Source organism: Neovison vison, chromosome 1, assembly GCF_020171115.1.
Source record: "Neovison vison isolate M4711 chromosome 1, ASM_NN_V1, whole genome shotgun sequence".
Taxonomy (NCBI): Eukaryota; Metazoa; Chordata; class Mammalia; order Carnivora; family Mustelidae; genus Neogale; species Neogale vison.
In genome coordinates this window covers 63,165,214-63,181,819 of record NC_058091.1, presented here as the reverse complement: position 1 = coordinate 63,181,819, position 16,606 = coordinate 63,165,214, and the positions used below count along the sequence as shown (strand labels likewise).

Sequence of the window (16,606 nt, the reverse complement as noted above, 5' to 3'; positions counted from 1 at the left end):
ATTTTTCAGGTCTGTTTTTCATCCCTTGTTTGTTTTTTCAAAGCAGCTGGCAGTAAAATACAATTATAAGGATCTCTGTGTTTATTCTTGAGCCCTTCACTAACGCCTAACATGTACATCTTACAGAAGACCAGTATACCCTAGCATTCTTTTAGTTTTGTGAATATGGCAAGCTCATTTGTTTTAGGGCTTTTTTATTAGCTGTTTCCAGAGCCAAGCATGCAAAGCAGCAGTGAGCCTGATCTATCCTGGCCTAGGCATTCTAATATGGCAGGAAAAGTATGTGGAGAAACACTAAGCAAATGATGAATAGGTTTCCAAACTAAAACAAAACAAAACCTTTTCCATATAAGGACCACAAGAACAACAAGGTGATAACTCTTCTCTAGGCACTGAGGTAGAGTAGCCATTTGCTTTGGGTTGGGATACCTGCCTTTTCCTTTAGAATGTGACCTTCTCAAGGGGAAGGACAATGCAAGTCTGTATGTCAAGAAATAAGGATGTAAAAAAACTGGCTTCCAAACCCATTCATCACCTGAGGACTTAACAAAAAAATATTCCTGATTCAAATGAAAGGTGGAAAAAAAACCTAATGACATTTATGATGCTATTGGAAATTTGAACACTGACTGGATATTTAGTAATATTAAGCAATTATTACTGTTTCAGGCTAACAGTGATATTATGGTTACTTTTTTCTATCTTTTAGGGACCAATACTGAAATATAATGGATTAAATAATGTTTGGGATTTGCTTCAATATAATAGAGAAGAGGAGAAAATGTAGGGGGAGTGATTTAAGTGAAACAAGATTAGTCATGAGTCAAAAGGTGAATAATGGGTACAATGGGTTCATTGTACTAGTCCATCTCCTATGATATATGTTTGAAGTTTTCCATAAGAAAAATATTTTTTAAAAAAAGAGAGATTCCTGAGTTCCCAAAAGAGAGTCTGGCTTATTATGGCCAGAGCCTGTGAACTGGTGTGTTGGCATCACCGTCACTACCAGGAGATTCCCCAAAAGCACTCCTCCTTTCCTACCTATGCTACAGAGTCTATTAGTTGGGGTTACAGAGTGATGTTAATCAAAGCTCTTATACTTTAAATATTGTCCTTAGGAATAAGACATCCGATTAGCATAATTTATACAAGATGTCCATTTAACAGTCAATTCAAAGGAGGGATTCTGCAGTTTAAAGGAAATTCTAGTAAATCTCAAAGAACAAAATTTCTCTCAGGGAAGAACTCTAGATTTCAGGTAAGAGAAATCACACTCCAAGCTAGTACAGACACTCTGGAAGAGTATAGCAGCTCCTCAAAAATTTAAAAATCGAGCTACCCTATGACCCAGCAATTGCACTACTAGATATTTACCCAAAAGATACAAGCATAATGATCTGAAGGGGCACCTGCACTTCAGTGTTTAGAGCAGCAATGTCCACAATAGCCAAACTACGGAAAGAGCCCAGATGTCCATCAACAGATGAATGGATAAAGAAGATGTGGCATACACACACACACACACACACACACGTATATATATATACTACTCAGCCATCAAAAAAAATGAAATCTTACCATTTGCAAAGACATGAACGGAACTAGAGGGTATTATGCTAAATGAAATTGGTCAACCAGAGAAACCCAATTATTGTATGATTTCACTCATATATGTAACTTAAGAAACAAAACAGAGGAGTGTAGGGGAAGGGAGAAAAAAAATAAAACAAGATGAAATCAGAGAAGGAGACAAACCATAAGAGACTCTTAATCAAATGAAACAAACCGAGGGTTACTGGAGGGGAGGGGTGAGGGGATGGTGTAACTTGGCGATGGACATTAAGGAAGGCACAGGATATAATGAACACTGGGTGTTATATATAACTAATGAATCACTGAACTTTGCCTCTAAAACTAATAATACACTATATGTTAATTAATTAAAATCAAATAAAATGTAAAAAACTAAAAATTAAAAGAAAGAACACTCCAGATTACACTTCTGCGGCTCTGTCTCACACACTGTCTCGAAATCAGCACAATCTCGGGCCTGAACAAAGTAGCTTTTTTTTTTTTAAAGATTTTATTTATTTGACAGAGAGAGAGAAATCACAAGTAGGCAGAGAGGCAGGTAAAGAGAGAGGAGAAAGCTGGTCCCCTGCGGAGCAGAGAGCCCGATGCGGGGCTCGATCCCAGGATCCTGGGATCACCACCTGAGCCGAAGGCAGAGGCTTTAACCCACTGAGCCACCCAGGCGCCCCCCAAGTAGCTTTTGATAGTAATAAAATCTCACTTAGAGGCTTGGCCTAGTGTCCTTAGACAGAAGCACGGCTTTTCACTTTGCCTTCCAAGTTGAAGTTGGTTTACCTTGAGACGTCCCGGCGAGGTAGTTGATTCAGTTGCTATGGCGACACTCCGTTTCCGCCTCCGGAATTGCTCGAATAGCATGCTGGGAATTGTAGTGCGTGGGAACTGACACTCACCCAGGGGGCGGGGCAGCTTCCAGAAAGGGGGCTGAGCTCCCCGTTCCTCCCTGTACCACCATCCCTTAGCCCTCTGTGTTTCTGGGCCACAGAAACCAAAATAAAAGCCCAACTATGAAGTCTTCCTTTCCACGTCCACCTAAAGTACAGCTGAGGGCACGACAGTGGAAGCAATGAGGTGCCAAGGCCGGAGACGCGAGCCACACCGGTGGGGCAGGAAGAGGCGAGGCTCCCGCCAGGGGCACGGAGGCTCCGCCTCCTTACGTCATTTCCGTAAACAAAAGGGGCTGTGAGGGCGGCAGGGTCCGGGATGTGACCCCGGCTCAAGCTGCGGCAGTAGCGTCGCCGGCTGCAGCTGCGGCAGTGGCTTCGGAGGCTTCGGGGTCTTTGCAGTTTGAGAAAGAGGACCCCGATCCTCTCCTTCCTCAGGTATGACGTGGAAGCAAAAGCGCTCTGGCAGTGTCGCGTTAGGCCCTTTTCACCAACTACCCTGGTCACTGCTCAATTCAGGGAGCTGAAGGGTCACCGTGGCGGCTGACTGGGGAAGGGGAATGAGGTGAAGTTAAGAGAGATTCCTAGTAATCCTGTTTGGAGGCTGTGGGTTCCTGGCAATCAAAACCCGTGTGTGAGTAGCTGTGGGCAGTCTGCGAAGGCCTTCTCTAAAACCTTCCTTGCTACGTGGTGTACAGGAAAGATTTCGGTTCTCTTGGGGCAGAGATTTGCCTTTCCAAAAAACAGATTTCGAGCTCTGGCCCTTCGGTACATCGTAGTTTAAACCACTGTTGGTTTATTTGCATTGCTTTACTTCGTAGGGGTCTTTTTCCTTTCTTTTTCTCGTATCACCAAATATGTTTTAGCATCATTAAAATAAAAGGCTATTGTGTTTATGTGTTTATACAGATGCTTACCTCCTTGGAGAACTAATAACCCATTGTCTCTGTTCAGTTACTTATTAAAATTCCATTTAATTTGTGTTGCATGCTGAAACAGAGCAAAAATACCTATTATGTTACTAACAATGCTTCTTAAAGGAAAAACTGTTAGCCAGGATTTGAATGAATTTTCACTTGGTATCTGGAATTAAAGGCTAGTCATTATAGCCTTTCCTTGAAAACCTTTGCTCCTTTAGAAGTATCATAGCTCCAGTTACAATTGTCTGGAGTCAGCCTGAGCCAAGTGAGCTAAAATGGTTTAAATTCCAGTGCTGGTGGCAATTGTTTAGACAATAGCAAAAAATCTGGTTTCATCAAAATTCTCAATTATGTTAGGAGTGTAATCAGTGGATTTGAATCTTTTGGTATGGTCATAGCATAGTTAGATTTACAGTGTACACAAAAAGGGCTAATACTGCTAAGGCACTTTACAGCCTGATGAGGTAAATAGCCATGTAAATTTCTCATCCCATGATACATGAAACAATGTAATTAAGAATTTAATAGTGTGCATGAGTAAAAAGAAAATATAGAAGGATATTTTTAATTAGCAATAATCGCGCCTCGGATAAACCTCATTGGCTACAATACTGCCACTGCGCAAAGCTAGAAGGATATTTTTAGATAGATGGCTGTTAGGAAAATAAAGCTTGTAAGTACATGAAGTAAAGGGAAAAGATTGGATCTGTGTTCTCTATGGTAAGGCCAGCTGGAACTTCACAGTGTAACTTTTTTTTTTTTAAAGATTTTATTTATTTATTTGACAGAGAGAAATCACAAGTAGATGGAGAGGCAGGCAGAGAGAGAGAGGGAAGCAGGCTCCCTGCTGAGCAGAGAGCCCGATGCGGGACTCGATCCCAGGACCCTGAGATCATGACCTGAGCTGAAGGCAGCGGCTTAACCCACTGAGCCACTCAGGCGCCCTAACTTTTTTGATACTAGCAAACCTAAACATATATAATACAGTTTCATGTATCCTTGGGAATAGGTGGAGAAAATATATTCAAAATAGTCATGGAACAAGTTTAATTTTACAGAACTTCAGTTGATCAAGGAACTAGAATCAGTATTATCCCTAGGCAGAAACTCAGTTTCTGCTTGATGGTTGAAATAAGTTTTCTAGCTATTAGTTAAAATGCAGATACCCCTTTCATTTACACATCTGTTTAAATCTAGCTGGTTCTTCCAAGAACAGATTTTAGCAGGAGATTTAAAGACCATCTAGAGCTTGAGTCAGGCTCAGAATATCACATGGCTATTTTGTTTATTTTTTTTTTTATGTATTTCCCCTTCTCTAATGCAGGCTTTTTGAGGAAAGGGACTTTGTCATGTTAACGACCGTTTTCCCAATACTCAGAATAGTACCCGGGAGGTGGAAGAGAGTAAATATTTGTGGGGTGAGTGAATTTTAAAAGTGGTGAAAAAAATTTCTAACTGGCAATTTTGCTTAGGGTTTTTTGTATATACAGCACAGTAGGTTAAACTTAAGGGCTTCTTATTTTAACTTTATCTAATGACCTCTGAAATTCTTGATATTGGTATCAGCCTATGAAGTGGGTCTTTAAACCCCTTTCAGTTTTGCGTATTATAGCCAGTATGTATCATTTTGCTATATTTCCTTAGGTTTTAAGAAGCTGGCCTTGGTGCAGTAAGGACCTTAGAACAATGGAGGAACGGAAAGTGAAGAGGAGGAGTCCTAAGTCTTTTAGTGCCCACTCTACTCAGGTGGTTAATGCCAAAAAAAATGCCATTCCAGTTAGTAAAAGCACAGGGTTTTCAAATCCTGCATCACAGTCAACTTCACAGCGACCAAAGTTAAAAAGGTGAATTTTTTTTCTTTCATAATATCACAGCAACATGCTATCAAGGTAAATACTAAATCCAGTAATTCTTATAACACTTTTTTTCTCTTGGCTTAACTTTCAAAACAGTTGAGGCACATATTGTATGTGATTTAGAAAAAAAAAATTATAAAGGTTACAATGTGTAGGGATTAGAACATGCAGAATGAATGATTGGTTTGAAGGCCCTTACTTAGTCTCCTATTAAAATAGACTGAGTGAGAAAATAGACAAAGTTGATGCACTACTAGAAAATGGAACAAAATATACAGGGGATTTTTTTGTACTTAATTTTTTTAATGAACATATAATGTATTATGTGGGTTTTTTTTTTGTTTTTTTTTTAAAGATTTTATTTATTTATTTGACAGATAGTGGTAATTTTATTTTTTAAAAAAGCGTGGCTTCATTGCTGTCATAGAAATGATTCATATTTATTGTAAAAATTCAAACACAAAAAAGTTCAAAGACGAAATTTAAAACTACCTAGAAGTAACTCATTATTAATATTTGGTGACCATCATTTGTCTTGAGGCTCTAAGGGAAACAAGAACAACAAGTTCAAGTGTGATATATAATACAGCTGTATGTATGTGAGTACTCTGTAGTATTAGATATTTGGAAAGCAAGATAATACATGTATCTTATGTGTACTATATATATGCATAATTCTCTCTTTTTAAAGATACTCATATACAATTAATGTTTGCATTGCATCATCTTTGCAGAGTGATGAAAGAAAAGACCAGACCTCAGGGTGGAGAAGGAAAAGGTGCACAACCGACTCCTATTCAGCACTCCTTCCTCACCGACGTCTCAGACGTTCAGGAGATGGAGAGAGGGCTTCTCAGCCTTTTGAATGATTTCCACTCTGGAAAACTTCAAGCATTCGGCAAGCCATAGATATTTCCCTTTGTTTTTTCTTTTCAAGATGTTTGCATCCTATTTGTTTGCATTTGTTTTGCCATTTCTTTTAAAAGTATCATTTTCTTTTATTTAAAAAACAGAGTCCAGAGGCATAAAATGCAATCACCCTAGATTTCATTTGTCATGATTTATAATTTATCTTAGAAAGTTTCAGGGAAAAGGGTATTTATTTATTTATTTATTTTTGAGAGAGAGGTGAGAGAGGCAGAGGGAGAGGGAGAGAAAGAATATTAAGCAGGCTCCATGCCCAGTACCGAGCCCCATGCAGGGCTCGATCTCACAGCCCTGATATCAGGACCTGAGCCAAAATCAAGAGTCAGATGTTTAACCAACTAAGCCAACCAGGCTCCAGGAAAAAGTTTTTTTAAGGAGGGAGGGTTGGTTGAAATGTTAACGTAGGATTGCTATTATGGAAAAACTATCCTGAAAGTAACAAATAAAAAATAGTCTTCATCAGTTAAATAGTTGAGACTTAATGTTTTGGTTAGGGAAAGTCTCAGGATCATTTTTATTTATCCTTTGAAGCCTAAACTTAATTTTTGTCCACCATTCCTTACTTTTGAATTTGAAGAATCTGATTTTCTTGTTCTTTCATGAATCTAGAGAACAGTTGATTGTCCCATTAAGAACTCTGAGTAGGTAGTTTTGTATATGAGTTCTGAAAGTATGTAGTCAGTTTTTTTTTTTTTTAAAGATTTTATTTATTTATTTGACAGAGAGAAATCACAAGTAGGCAGAGAGGCAGGCAGAGAGAGAGGGGGAAGCAGGCTCCCTGCTGAGCAGAGAGCCCGATGCGGGACTCGATCCCAGGACTCTGAGATCATGACCTGAGCCGAAGGCAGCGGCTTAACCCACTGAGCCACCCAGGCGCCCCTGTAGTCAGTTTTTGTATTCAGTTTGCAACTTGCCTTATTAGTCTTGTCTGATAAAATTATGTACATGTATTTTGTATAAAGCAGTTTGAAAATTATTGGATGCACACATGAAGAATCTCACACAAATGCATAAATGTCATCAGCATACATGCTGGTTTTTTGAAGCCACCAATAAAAGGGTAAATAACCAAATAGAAAACTGGGTAGAGGTCCTAAAAAGAGCAATTCAGCTGCTTAACAACTACAAATGTAATAGTAATACAATAAATCTCACCTCATACCAGCAGACTGGCAAAATTAAAACACTGGTAATACCTGTTGCTGGTGGAGTTCAGAGAAAAGAGTTCTTTCGTAAAATGCTGATGATGCTAGAGGGGGTCAATGTTTGGAAGTTTTTTTCTTTAACTCTTCTCATTAATTCTGCCTGGGAATCAGTGAGCCCTTCATATCTACCAGCTCATTTTCATCTAAAGGAACATTTTTTCTGTTAATTGATTCCACCTCCATCTGTTCCTTTTTATCCTTTTGGAGCTTCTATTCTCATGTTGGTTCATGGTTCTCACCTGGATCCCTTATGATTTCTGCTTCTTTTTATTTTTAATCCATATTGTCCCCCTCTTTTCTATCTATGTATGTTAAAAATTGATGCATTTATATGTGTGCCAGTCTATACATGTGTACACACACATACACACACGCCCCTCTCTTGGGGTATTTCTTCCACTTGACCTTCCAGATTACTACTAATTGTTGAAAAACAAAGGAAATGCAAGATATTTTCTCAGAGATATCGGCTTTTAAATATCTCAGAAATATCTGACTTTTAAAGGATGACATTTAAAGAGCTGTAACTAGCTTCAAAATTATCAGTAGTTGGGGCGCCTGGGTGGCTCAGTGGGTTAAGCCTCGGCCTTTGGCTCAGGTCATGATCTCAGGGTCCTGGGAGGGAGCCCTGCATCGGGCTCTCTGCTCTCAGCAGGGAGCCTGCTTCCCCCCTCTCTGCCTGCCTCTCTGCCTACTTGTGATCTCTCTGTCTCTGTCAAATAAATTTAAAAAAAAAATGATCAGTAGTCAACATAATATTGTCAATTTATGAAGATGATATAAAGCTGGCTGGAGGAAATTACAGTGTAATATACATGAATTCCTATTCAATCAATTCCTATTGATTCCCATTGACTGGCTCAGTCAGTGGAGCATGTGACTCTTGATCTCAGGGTTGTAGGTTCAAGCCCCACACTGGGTGTAGAAATTCCTTAAAAATAAAATGTTAAAAAAAAAAGGTTGTAGAGGCTTTACGTAAAGTGTATGAAATATGAAATATATCATGTACTATATATATATTAGCTGTCCTGAACAGATAATGCCACCTCAGAGAACTCTGGTCAATACATAATGTAAAACCTGTCCTTCAGCAATTAAGCTGTCTTGCATTACTGAGTATACAACTGAATATTACACTGTGTTTCTCATGCATCATAATATTCTTCATAAATATTTTCACTTTTATTTCTTAAAGGAGGTATATATAATTGGTGGCAAAATGATTCAAGATTGAAGTTCTTTTTTTTTTTTTCCCATGGTTGAAGTTCTTAATAGGAGTCTCAAGGTTACTCATTCTTATAAAATATTAGGTCACTCAGTTCAAATGACAGTTGTCAAATTGAACATGACTAGATGACGCTATTGCTTCTAGAAATGATATTATTATCGAAAAAAAAAAAAAAAAGAACTTTCTTTACCTAAGGGATGATTTGGGGTATTAGTTGTTTTGTTTTTCTTTTAATTTTTGAAAAATTTTATTTTCAAGCAATGTCCACCCCTGCCACAGGGCTTGTACTCATAACCCTGCACCAACTGAGTCATGGTTTTATTTTTTACAGAATGGTTTTGTTTTTTTTGCAGAAAATCTTTCCTATTTGATTTTCTCAGTGCCCACAGTCGTTTTTTAGATTATCATTGTTTTTCTGTGAAAACAGGATTTGATTTGTGATTATGCACAGAAAATACGCAGTCATTACCAACGTAATTCACCACAGAAAGAAAGCTAATTTCCTGTGAGCACCTTGAGTTTAGAAGTTTTTCCTCAAGGCTTTTAGTTTGAACTGTCCTAATCTTTATTAATGTTCTGGGATGTTCCCCCAGGAAATGAATGTTCCATTGAACAGATGGAACATGTTCGGGGAATGCAGGAGAAATTAGCTCGCTTGAATTTGGAGCTCTATGGGGAGTTAGAGGAACTTCCTGAGGATAAGAGAAAAACAGCCAGTGACTCCAATCTGGACAGGCTTCTGTCTGACGTGAGTGGAATTCTTTTTCTTTATTCTTTCTTTAATAAAAAATTTTTATTGAAAGAAAGGTCATCATCTTAATCATTTAAAGTATACCATTTAGTGGTTTTCGGTACCTTCACAGTGTTTTGCAGACATCACTACTGTCTAATTCCAGAACATGTTCATCACCCCCTAAAAGGAACCCTATCCCTCTCAATTCTCCCTTCTCTTCATCCCTTAGCAGCCACTAATCTACTCTCTATGTGGATGTGGCCATTCTGGATATTTCATATAAAGAGAATTACACAGTGTGTGGCTCCTTATGACTGGGTTCTGTCACTTAATGTAGTATTTTCAAGTTTCACACAGCTTGTAGTCTACCCTTTTTTAAAAAGAAATATATTTCAAAGAAATTGCTATATTTGCATCTAAGCATATATTCTGAGAATGCTGGAAAATCTAAAAGTGAAAGATTCACTTCTGTCCGTATATGATAAGATCTTAATATATAGAAGATCCTGATGTGATGTATACGTTGTATGTTATTCACTCATCTAGTGGTTACTTATTTCTAAAGACAGAACTGTATTTGCTATTTAAGGTAACTTAGTACATGCTACGTGTATCAGCTTGCTACAGCTGCTATAACAAAGCGCCATAGACTGGCTACCCTAGAAGTTTCTTTTCCACAGTTCTGGAGCCCCAGAGATGGAGATCAGGGTATCAGCAGGACTGGTTTGTTCTGAGGCCTCTCTCTCTCTCCTTGGCTTGTAGATGCCCATCTTCATCTTTAGATGGCATTCCCCTTTTATCAGTGGGTGCCTATGTCCCAATTTTCTCTTCTTGTAAAGCCACCAGTCATACTGGATTAGGGCCCACACTAATGACCTCATTTTTACTTACTCCATCTTTGTAAGACCCTATCTCCAAACACACTCACATTCTGAGGTATTGGGGGTTAGGGCTAAAATGTATGAGTTTGGGGAGGACATAATCCCATCTATAACACTACGTATGGTTCTTCTACTAAAAGGTATTAATGAAATTGGTCTCTTTAAACATTTATTTGGAATAAAAGAAAAATTGGTACTTTAGTTTCAGAATAGTTTCCATATTCACTAATGACAAAAATGTTTAATTTCTGTTCCTTCTCTTTATCCTTTGAGTAACTAAATGTGCAGGAAATGATATGCTCATACTTTCAATGTTTCAAGCCTGAGTGTTTATTTTACATCTACTGTGTTCAGTCTTACAAGTATTTCCTTCTACTAGTTCTTCTTAATAAATAAATACAGGCTTGTTTTGCAGTACATTTAGGAGAGTGACTGTGGTATGGTGAGAACACTGAATTTGAAACCAGAAAGCCTTTGTTTAGTCTGGGTATATCTGTGTAACTTGTTCAATTTAGTTAACATTTCTATAACTTTGTTTCTGTAACATTTCTGTAAAATAGGTGTGATTAATTCTACCTCATCCTGAAAACCGAATGATACGTGAAATCTTTTTGTAATCTACACAAAGGTTTTAAAGAGTTTGATCATGAAAATGTCAACTTTTAAAAACTATTAATAGAGATGTTATAATTATTCATGGTTGGGGAGGGTATGTGCTTTGGTGAGTGCTGTGAAGTGTGTAAACCTGGCGATTCACAGACCTGTACCCCTGGGGATAAAAATATATGTTTATAAAAAATAAAAAATTTAAAAAAAAGAATCCTTATAAAACTCCAGATTTTATTATCTGGTTTCATTCTCTTCTCATATATGTGTTTAATAAATGCTAAAGGTACTTTATAATTATTTTGTATAAGTGAATTTCCTAGCCTGGAAATTTTTGGAAAGTTTTTTCACTATTTTATTTTTTCTTTTAAAGAAAGCTTAAAGGAAAAATAGTTTATTTTTAAATATGTAAACAGTGACCTACTTAAGATATTTTTCTTATAAAAATCAAAATTTAATTTGTTTCTTTGTGTTACAGTTAGAAGAACTGAATTCTTCCATGTATCCTTTTGTCTAATATCAACAGTGAAAAGTTTATACATTATAACTCCAGGGAATAGCTCAATCAAGTGAACAAGGACACCTACTATTATTTACTGGAGCCATTTCTCTTCCCCTTTGGTTTCCAAATGGAATTTTTAGTTGCTTTTGTATGTTGCCATTTTGTTTGTTTCTGGTTTGTTCTGCTTTGCTTTGTGTTGTTTTTGGATTTTTAAAAGAAATTTTAAAAATATTAATCAGGAGAATTGAGGATTAGGCTATTTCCATAGAAATTATTTTGAATCTTAGATCTTGAGTTAAAGAGCAGTTGGATATGTGGACATAAAATGCCATGCTTAATTTACTATCATTACATAGAACACTTTAGATGCATATATAAAGTGTATTATAGGATTAGCTTAAAGGAAAGCACCAAGGCATATGTAAAATATTCAGGTTTTGACATTTCAGTTTGGAGCAATTATTTCAGGAACTACACAAAATGTATTTCTGGACAGAGACACAGATACAATGTGAGATATATAAGAACAATAAGAAATGATTCTGCCTACAAGATCATTTAATTTGAGTTTAGTCCCTTTGGACTAAATAATGCGATACTAAAAAGGATACTGGTTGTGGAGTAAGGAGATTTGATTTTTGAAATTTGGTTTTGATACTAATTTTGGGTAAATTGTTTAACATCTCAGAGTGTCCTCTGTAATATGGGGTAATTGCTACATATAATGATGTGTATATGAAATTTTCCTAACTGTAGAAAATATATTATATATATATATAACTATTATTGTTAATAACATATACTGTTATTAAATGCTAAATTATGGGGCGCCTGGGTGTCTCAGTGGGTTAAAGCCTCTGCTTTTGGCTTCGGTCATGATCCCAGGGTTCTGGGATCCGCATCGGGCTCTCTGCTCAGCAGGGAGCCTGCTCCCCCCACCCCCCCGTCCCCACCTGCCTCTCTGCCTACTTGTGATCTCTGTCAAATAAATAAATAAAATCTTTCTTAAAAAATGCCAAATTATGCAGTAACAACAGTGAAGAATTAGAGGTATATACAAATCTAGTAATAAAAATCATAATCTTACTTAAGTACTTACTACTTGCCAAGTATCTTATGAAGGACTTTACATGCATTTTCTTATTTGGTCCTACCCTTGTAAGTATGTGGTATTATACTTATCATTTTACAGATGGAGAAAATAAGGTTTTGAGAAGCCACATAAACTGTGGGAGACATTAATGTAAAATATCATTACCAAGAAGGATTTAATTTGAGGATTCGATAGGAGTTAATTATGAGGCTTCTCTTAGTAGTAGTTCCTAGTTCTTTTTTTTTTTTTTTTAAGATTTTATTTATTTATTTGACAGAGAGAAGTCACAAGTGGACGGAGAGGCAGGGAGAGAGAGAGAGGGAAGCAGGCTCCCTGCTGAGCAGAGAACCTGATGCGGGACTCGATCCCAGGACCCTGAGATCATGACCTGAGCCGAAGGCAGTGGCTTAACCCACCGAGCCACCCAGGCTCCCTCCTAGTTCTTTTTTCTTTCCTTATATTCATTCTGAGCGCTCTATTTTATGCTTTATATTTTTTTTCTATGCATATGACACATCAGTATCTCCTATCCTCTGAGTTTTTGTTTTAACATTTAGATTTACTTATCTTACCACTTGGCTTGATTCAGTCACCACGGTTGAACAAGGCAACATGATAGACTACAAAAGCATGAGCTTGGAATTGTTTGGTTTCAAATCTTGGTAAGCAGGTGTGTAGCCTTGAGCAAAGTTGGCAACCCTAGTTTCCTCATTTGTAATAATTGTTCTCTCTGTACTCAGACTTTCCCCTTATAATTTCCTTCTCTGTCATCAGTTGCCTCTGTTATTTCAGTCTCCAAGATTATTTAAATTCCTTCTATGACTATACCAGACATTGGCACTCTCTGCCATTGAACCTGGATGTGGGCAGGAAATTATTGCCATTTATTAATTATAGTTAGTTTTCAGGCATCATCAGCTCTGCCTTTTATTCTTTCTTCATTCCTCACCCTCATCACTTTATTCCATAACCTTTCAAATTTCTTCTGTTCCACCTCTAGAGCTGCACTAATATGGCAGCCATTAGCCATGTAGCTACTGAGTGGGTGAAATAGCTAATACAGATTGAAATGTGCTAGAACTATAATTTGTACATCTGATTTCAAAGATTTAGTGTTACAAAAAGAATATAAAATATCTCAATATGTTTTATAGTGATTATATGCTGAAATAGTTTTTTGATATATTAGTATAAAATATATTTTAAAAATTATATCTGTGGTTTGCAGTGTATATATATATATATATTTTTTTTTGCAACAGTGCTGCTGTAGACTTTAGATACCACTAAATAATTCTTTCCTAAAAACATCACTGTTATCTTGCCATTCTTATTTTAAACTAATTTTTTTTTACCATGTCAGACTTTCTAAAGGCTCTCAGTAGTATGATTACAACCTACATATTCTCTTATATTTTTCATTGCTCCTAAGCTGGTTCTCTGGATATCAAAGAAGACATCATGTTCATGCTCACTGTGATGCCTTTTTCAGGTTGTACTTCTACCTAGAGTTGCTCTGGCTTCCCCCTTTCCTTTATCCAGTAACACCAAAGCTGTCCACTTCCATAAAGCATTTTATCTGTACCTCAGACTAGCATTCTGCCTATTTCAGTATCTGTTGGTTTTTGTATATGTTAAATCTCAGCTTTCCAACTGGACAAGAATGTCTTTGGCAATACTATGTCTAGGTATTTTAGCAATTTCTGCTGTGTGTGTCTTGCTAACATTGAATTGTTCTCATTTCATTGTTTGAATTGGGTCTTGAAAAAATAGGTAGCAGGTGGATCATACAGAGAGATGAAAGAGGAAAATGAAAGGCAATGATAAGAAGGAAAGGGAATAATACCTGCAGGAATTCCATCCTGTTTCCAATCTTCTTAAAGAATAATTCTGAAGATTATAAGAAAAGATTTAGAGCTATAATTTTATTTTTGACCTTTACAAAGAAGTTGTTTTCCCAAGGATAATAAACTGGTATTGTCTTCTTAAATGATTTTTTTAAAATACCTGGTAAGTTTTCATATTTACCTCTTATTAGTTCTTACCATGAAAATAATTCTTGCCACATTAAAATAATTCTGTGCTCTACTAGAACCTGGAACATAATCTTGATTTAGTGACTATTTTTAAGTCTTCAGATTTCAGATATAGTATAATTGTATATTTTATATTGTAATATATATTATTATATTAGTTTATATTAATATATTATTTAATTAATATATTTTATAATTATATTACATATAATTATTTAATATATTAATATTTATTATCACATATCTCTAATTTATTACTATATTTATATAACTAGTTTATATAAGTATATATATAAACTATATATACTTATATATACGTATCTATATAAATTATAAAAATACGTATATATATAAAAATCTATATAAATTATATAGATACGTATATATAAGTATATATATATATATATATATAACTTCACTATGCTTAAAAATTGTCTTGTTACATTCAGGTTTAAAAATTGTCTTGTTACTTTCAGGTTTCTCAGCCACATAGGCACTTGCCCTTTAAATTATTTTAATAACTTTTTCTAGGCTCCTGAGTGTAATTTCCCATAATTTAAAAGAAGTCCTCATTACAGAATGAAAATCTTCTTAACGATAAATTCAGACAAAAGCTACATTTGGCTGATGCACAAGATGTTCCAAATACTTCTACCAGCTAAAACGACATGTGGTTGCTTTCTTGTGGCTTGAAGAAGAGCAGCATTCGTTACTTTCCCAGCTGAATCCAGTAGCAGAATCACCTTCCACAATAAGGAATAAAGTGATTAAAGTGCCAGTGCAATGATTGTTTTCACTCCTGCTTTTAGTAAATTTGACTCGCTGCTATTCATCATAACTGGAGCCTCGGCCTTGTTGAAGGCTTAATCAGGTTGTGCTGCTATGCTTTCCATTGTTGCCTTATGGGGGTTATACTTGAAATGCATTGTGCAGATGTTAATAATAGGGCTGAAGGTTTCTCCTTCCTGAGCTCACCAAACTTATTCCCATGTTGCTTATAAGTTGATGATGCACAGGCTTTTTGTGGCAGCCCCGCTGCAGTTTACGTTAGACAATCAGTACACACACTGGTGTTTTCCAGTGGCCAGTGTCAACAAAATGTAAATGAGTATTTGTGAAATTTGCTATTTTTAATAAAAGTGATTATTTTAAATTGGTCTTTATTGTTTTATTTTGAAGAGCCCTGGAGTCTTTCAGTCTGGGGATACAAGAGTTCCATCCTCCAGAGTACACTGTGTTTATAAAATTTTGGGTTGTGTAATTTTCTTCCAGATTTTGCACCTTGTGCACATTTCAATATTGGTGTCAAGCATGAAAATAGCATGGGCTTTAAAGTCAGACCTTGATTTGAATCCCTATTCTGCCCCCTTAGCTTTCTATTCATGCACGTTTACTTTGTTTCTTTGGGTTTAACTTTTGTTTTTCATCTAGAAATGAGATTAATAACCAATTTGTACTGGTTATGAGGAGAAAGTAAAAAGGTGTGTATAAGTTGCTTATCACAACAGCTAACACCACTAATACACAGCAAACATCATCAGTTTAATTGCCCATTTTACACAGGTTTTTGAAATAATTAACTCATATACCATAAAATACACCTTTTCAAGTGTACAGCTCAGTGGTTTTTACTGCATTCACACTTGTGCACCCATCACCATAATCTAATTGTAGGACATTTTTATCACTTCCATCTTTTCAAAAAGAAGCCCATTGGCAGTCACCCCCCATATCCCACCCCTCCTCCCCCCAGCCATTTGTAACTAGTAATCTACTTGCTGTCTATGGATTCGCCAATTTAGGACATTGCGTATGAATGGAATCAAGCATGGTTTTTTATGACTGACTGACTTTTACTTAATGCAGTATTTTCAGGGTTTCAGGATTCATCTGTGTTGTAGCATGGATCAGCACTATATGTATATATGGCATATGTATACACACACACATATGTATATATATAACCAGATCATATCCTATTGTGTAGATATGCCACATTATGTTTATTCAATCATAGCTCAATTGCCTTCACATTTTAGAAGAGGCCCATGTTCTTCCTTGTTTCCAGGATAGAGAAACAAGCCCTATTTGGGGGTGGGAGAGTGAAAGTCATTGAATGATACAAATCTTGATTTTAGTAATTTT

The 16,606-nt window shown here is 36.4% G+C and overlaps 1 protein-coding gene and 1 pseudogene across 2 annotated transcripts; one reads left to right on the top strand and one right to left on the bottom strand.

The window, feature by feature from the left end:
- Positions 1–2,746: 2,746 nt before the first annotated feature.
- Positions 2,747–15,614, top strand: CCDC28A (coiled-coil domain containing 28A). Of its 2 annotated transcripts, XM_044247861.1 has the most exons (7): positions 2,893–2,912; positions 4,719–4,812; positions 5,039–5,238; positions 5,985–6,148; positions 9,204–9,358; positions 11,309–11,331; positions 15,069–15,614. In XM_044247861.1, the coding sequence occupies exons 2-7, from the start codon at positions 4,744–4,746 to the stop codon at positions 15,121–15,123; spliced, it is 666 nt and encodes a 221-aa protein (XP_044103796.1). In that variant the 5' UTR covers positions 2,893–2,912; positions 4,719–4,743; the 3' UTR covers positions 15,124–15,614. The 2 variants fall into 2 exon arrangements, with proteins under 2 accessions (XP_044103805.1, XP_044103796.1); XM_044247870.1 differs by lacking the exon at positions 4,719–4,812 and having other exon boundaries at positions 2,747–2,912.
- Positions 3,893–4,023, bottom strand: LOC122897162 (annotated as a pseudogene).
- Positions 15,615–16,606: the final 992 nt, after the last annotated feature.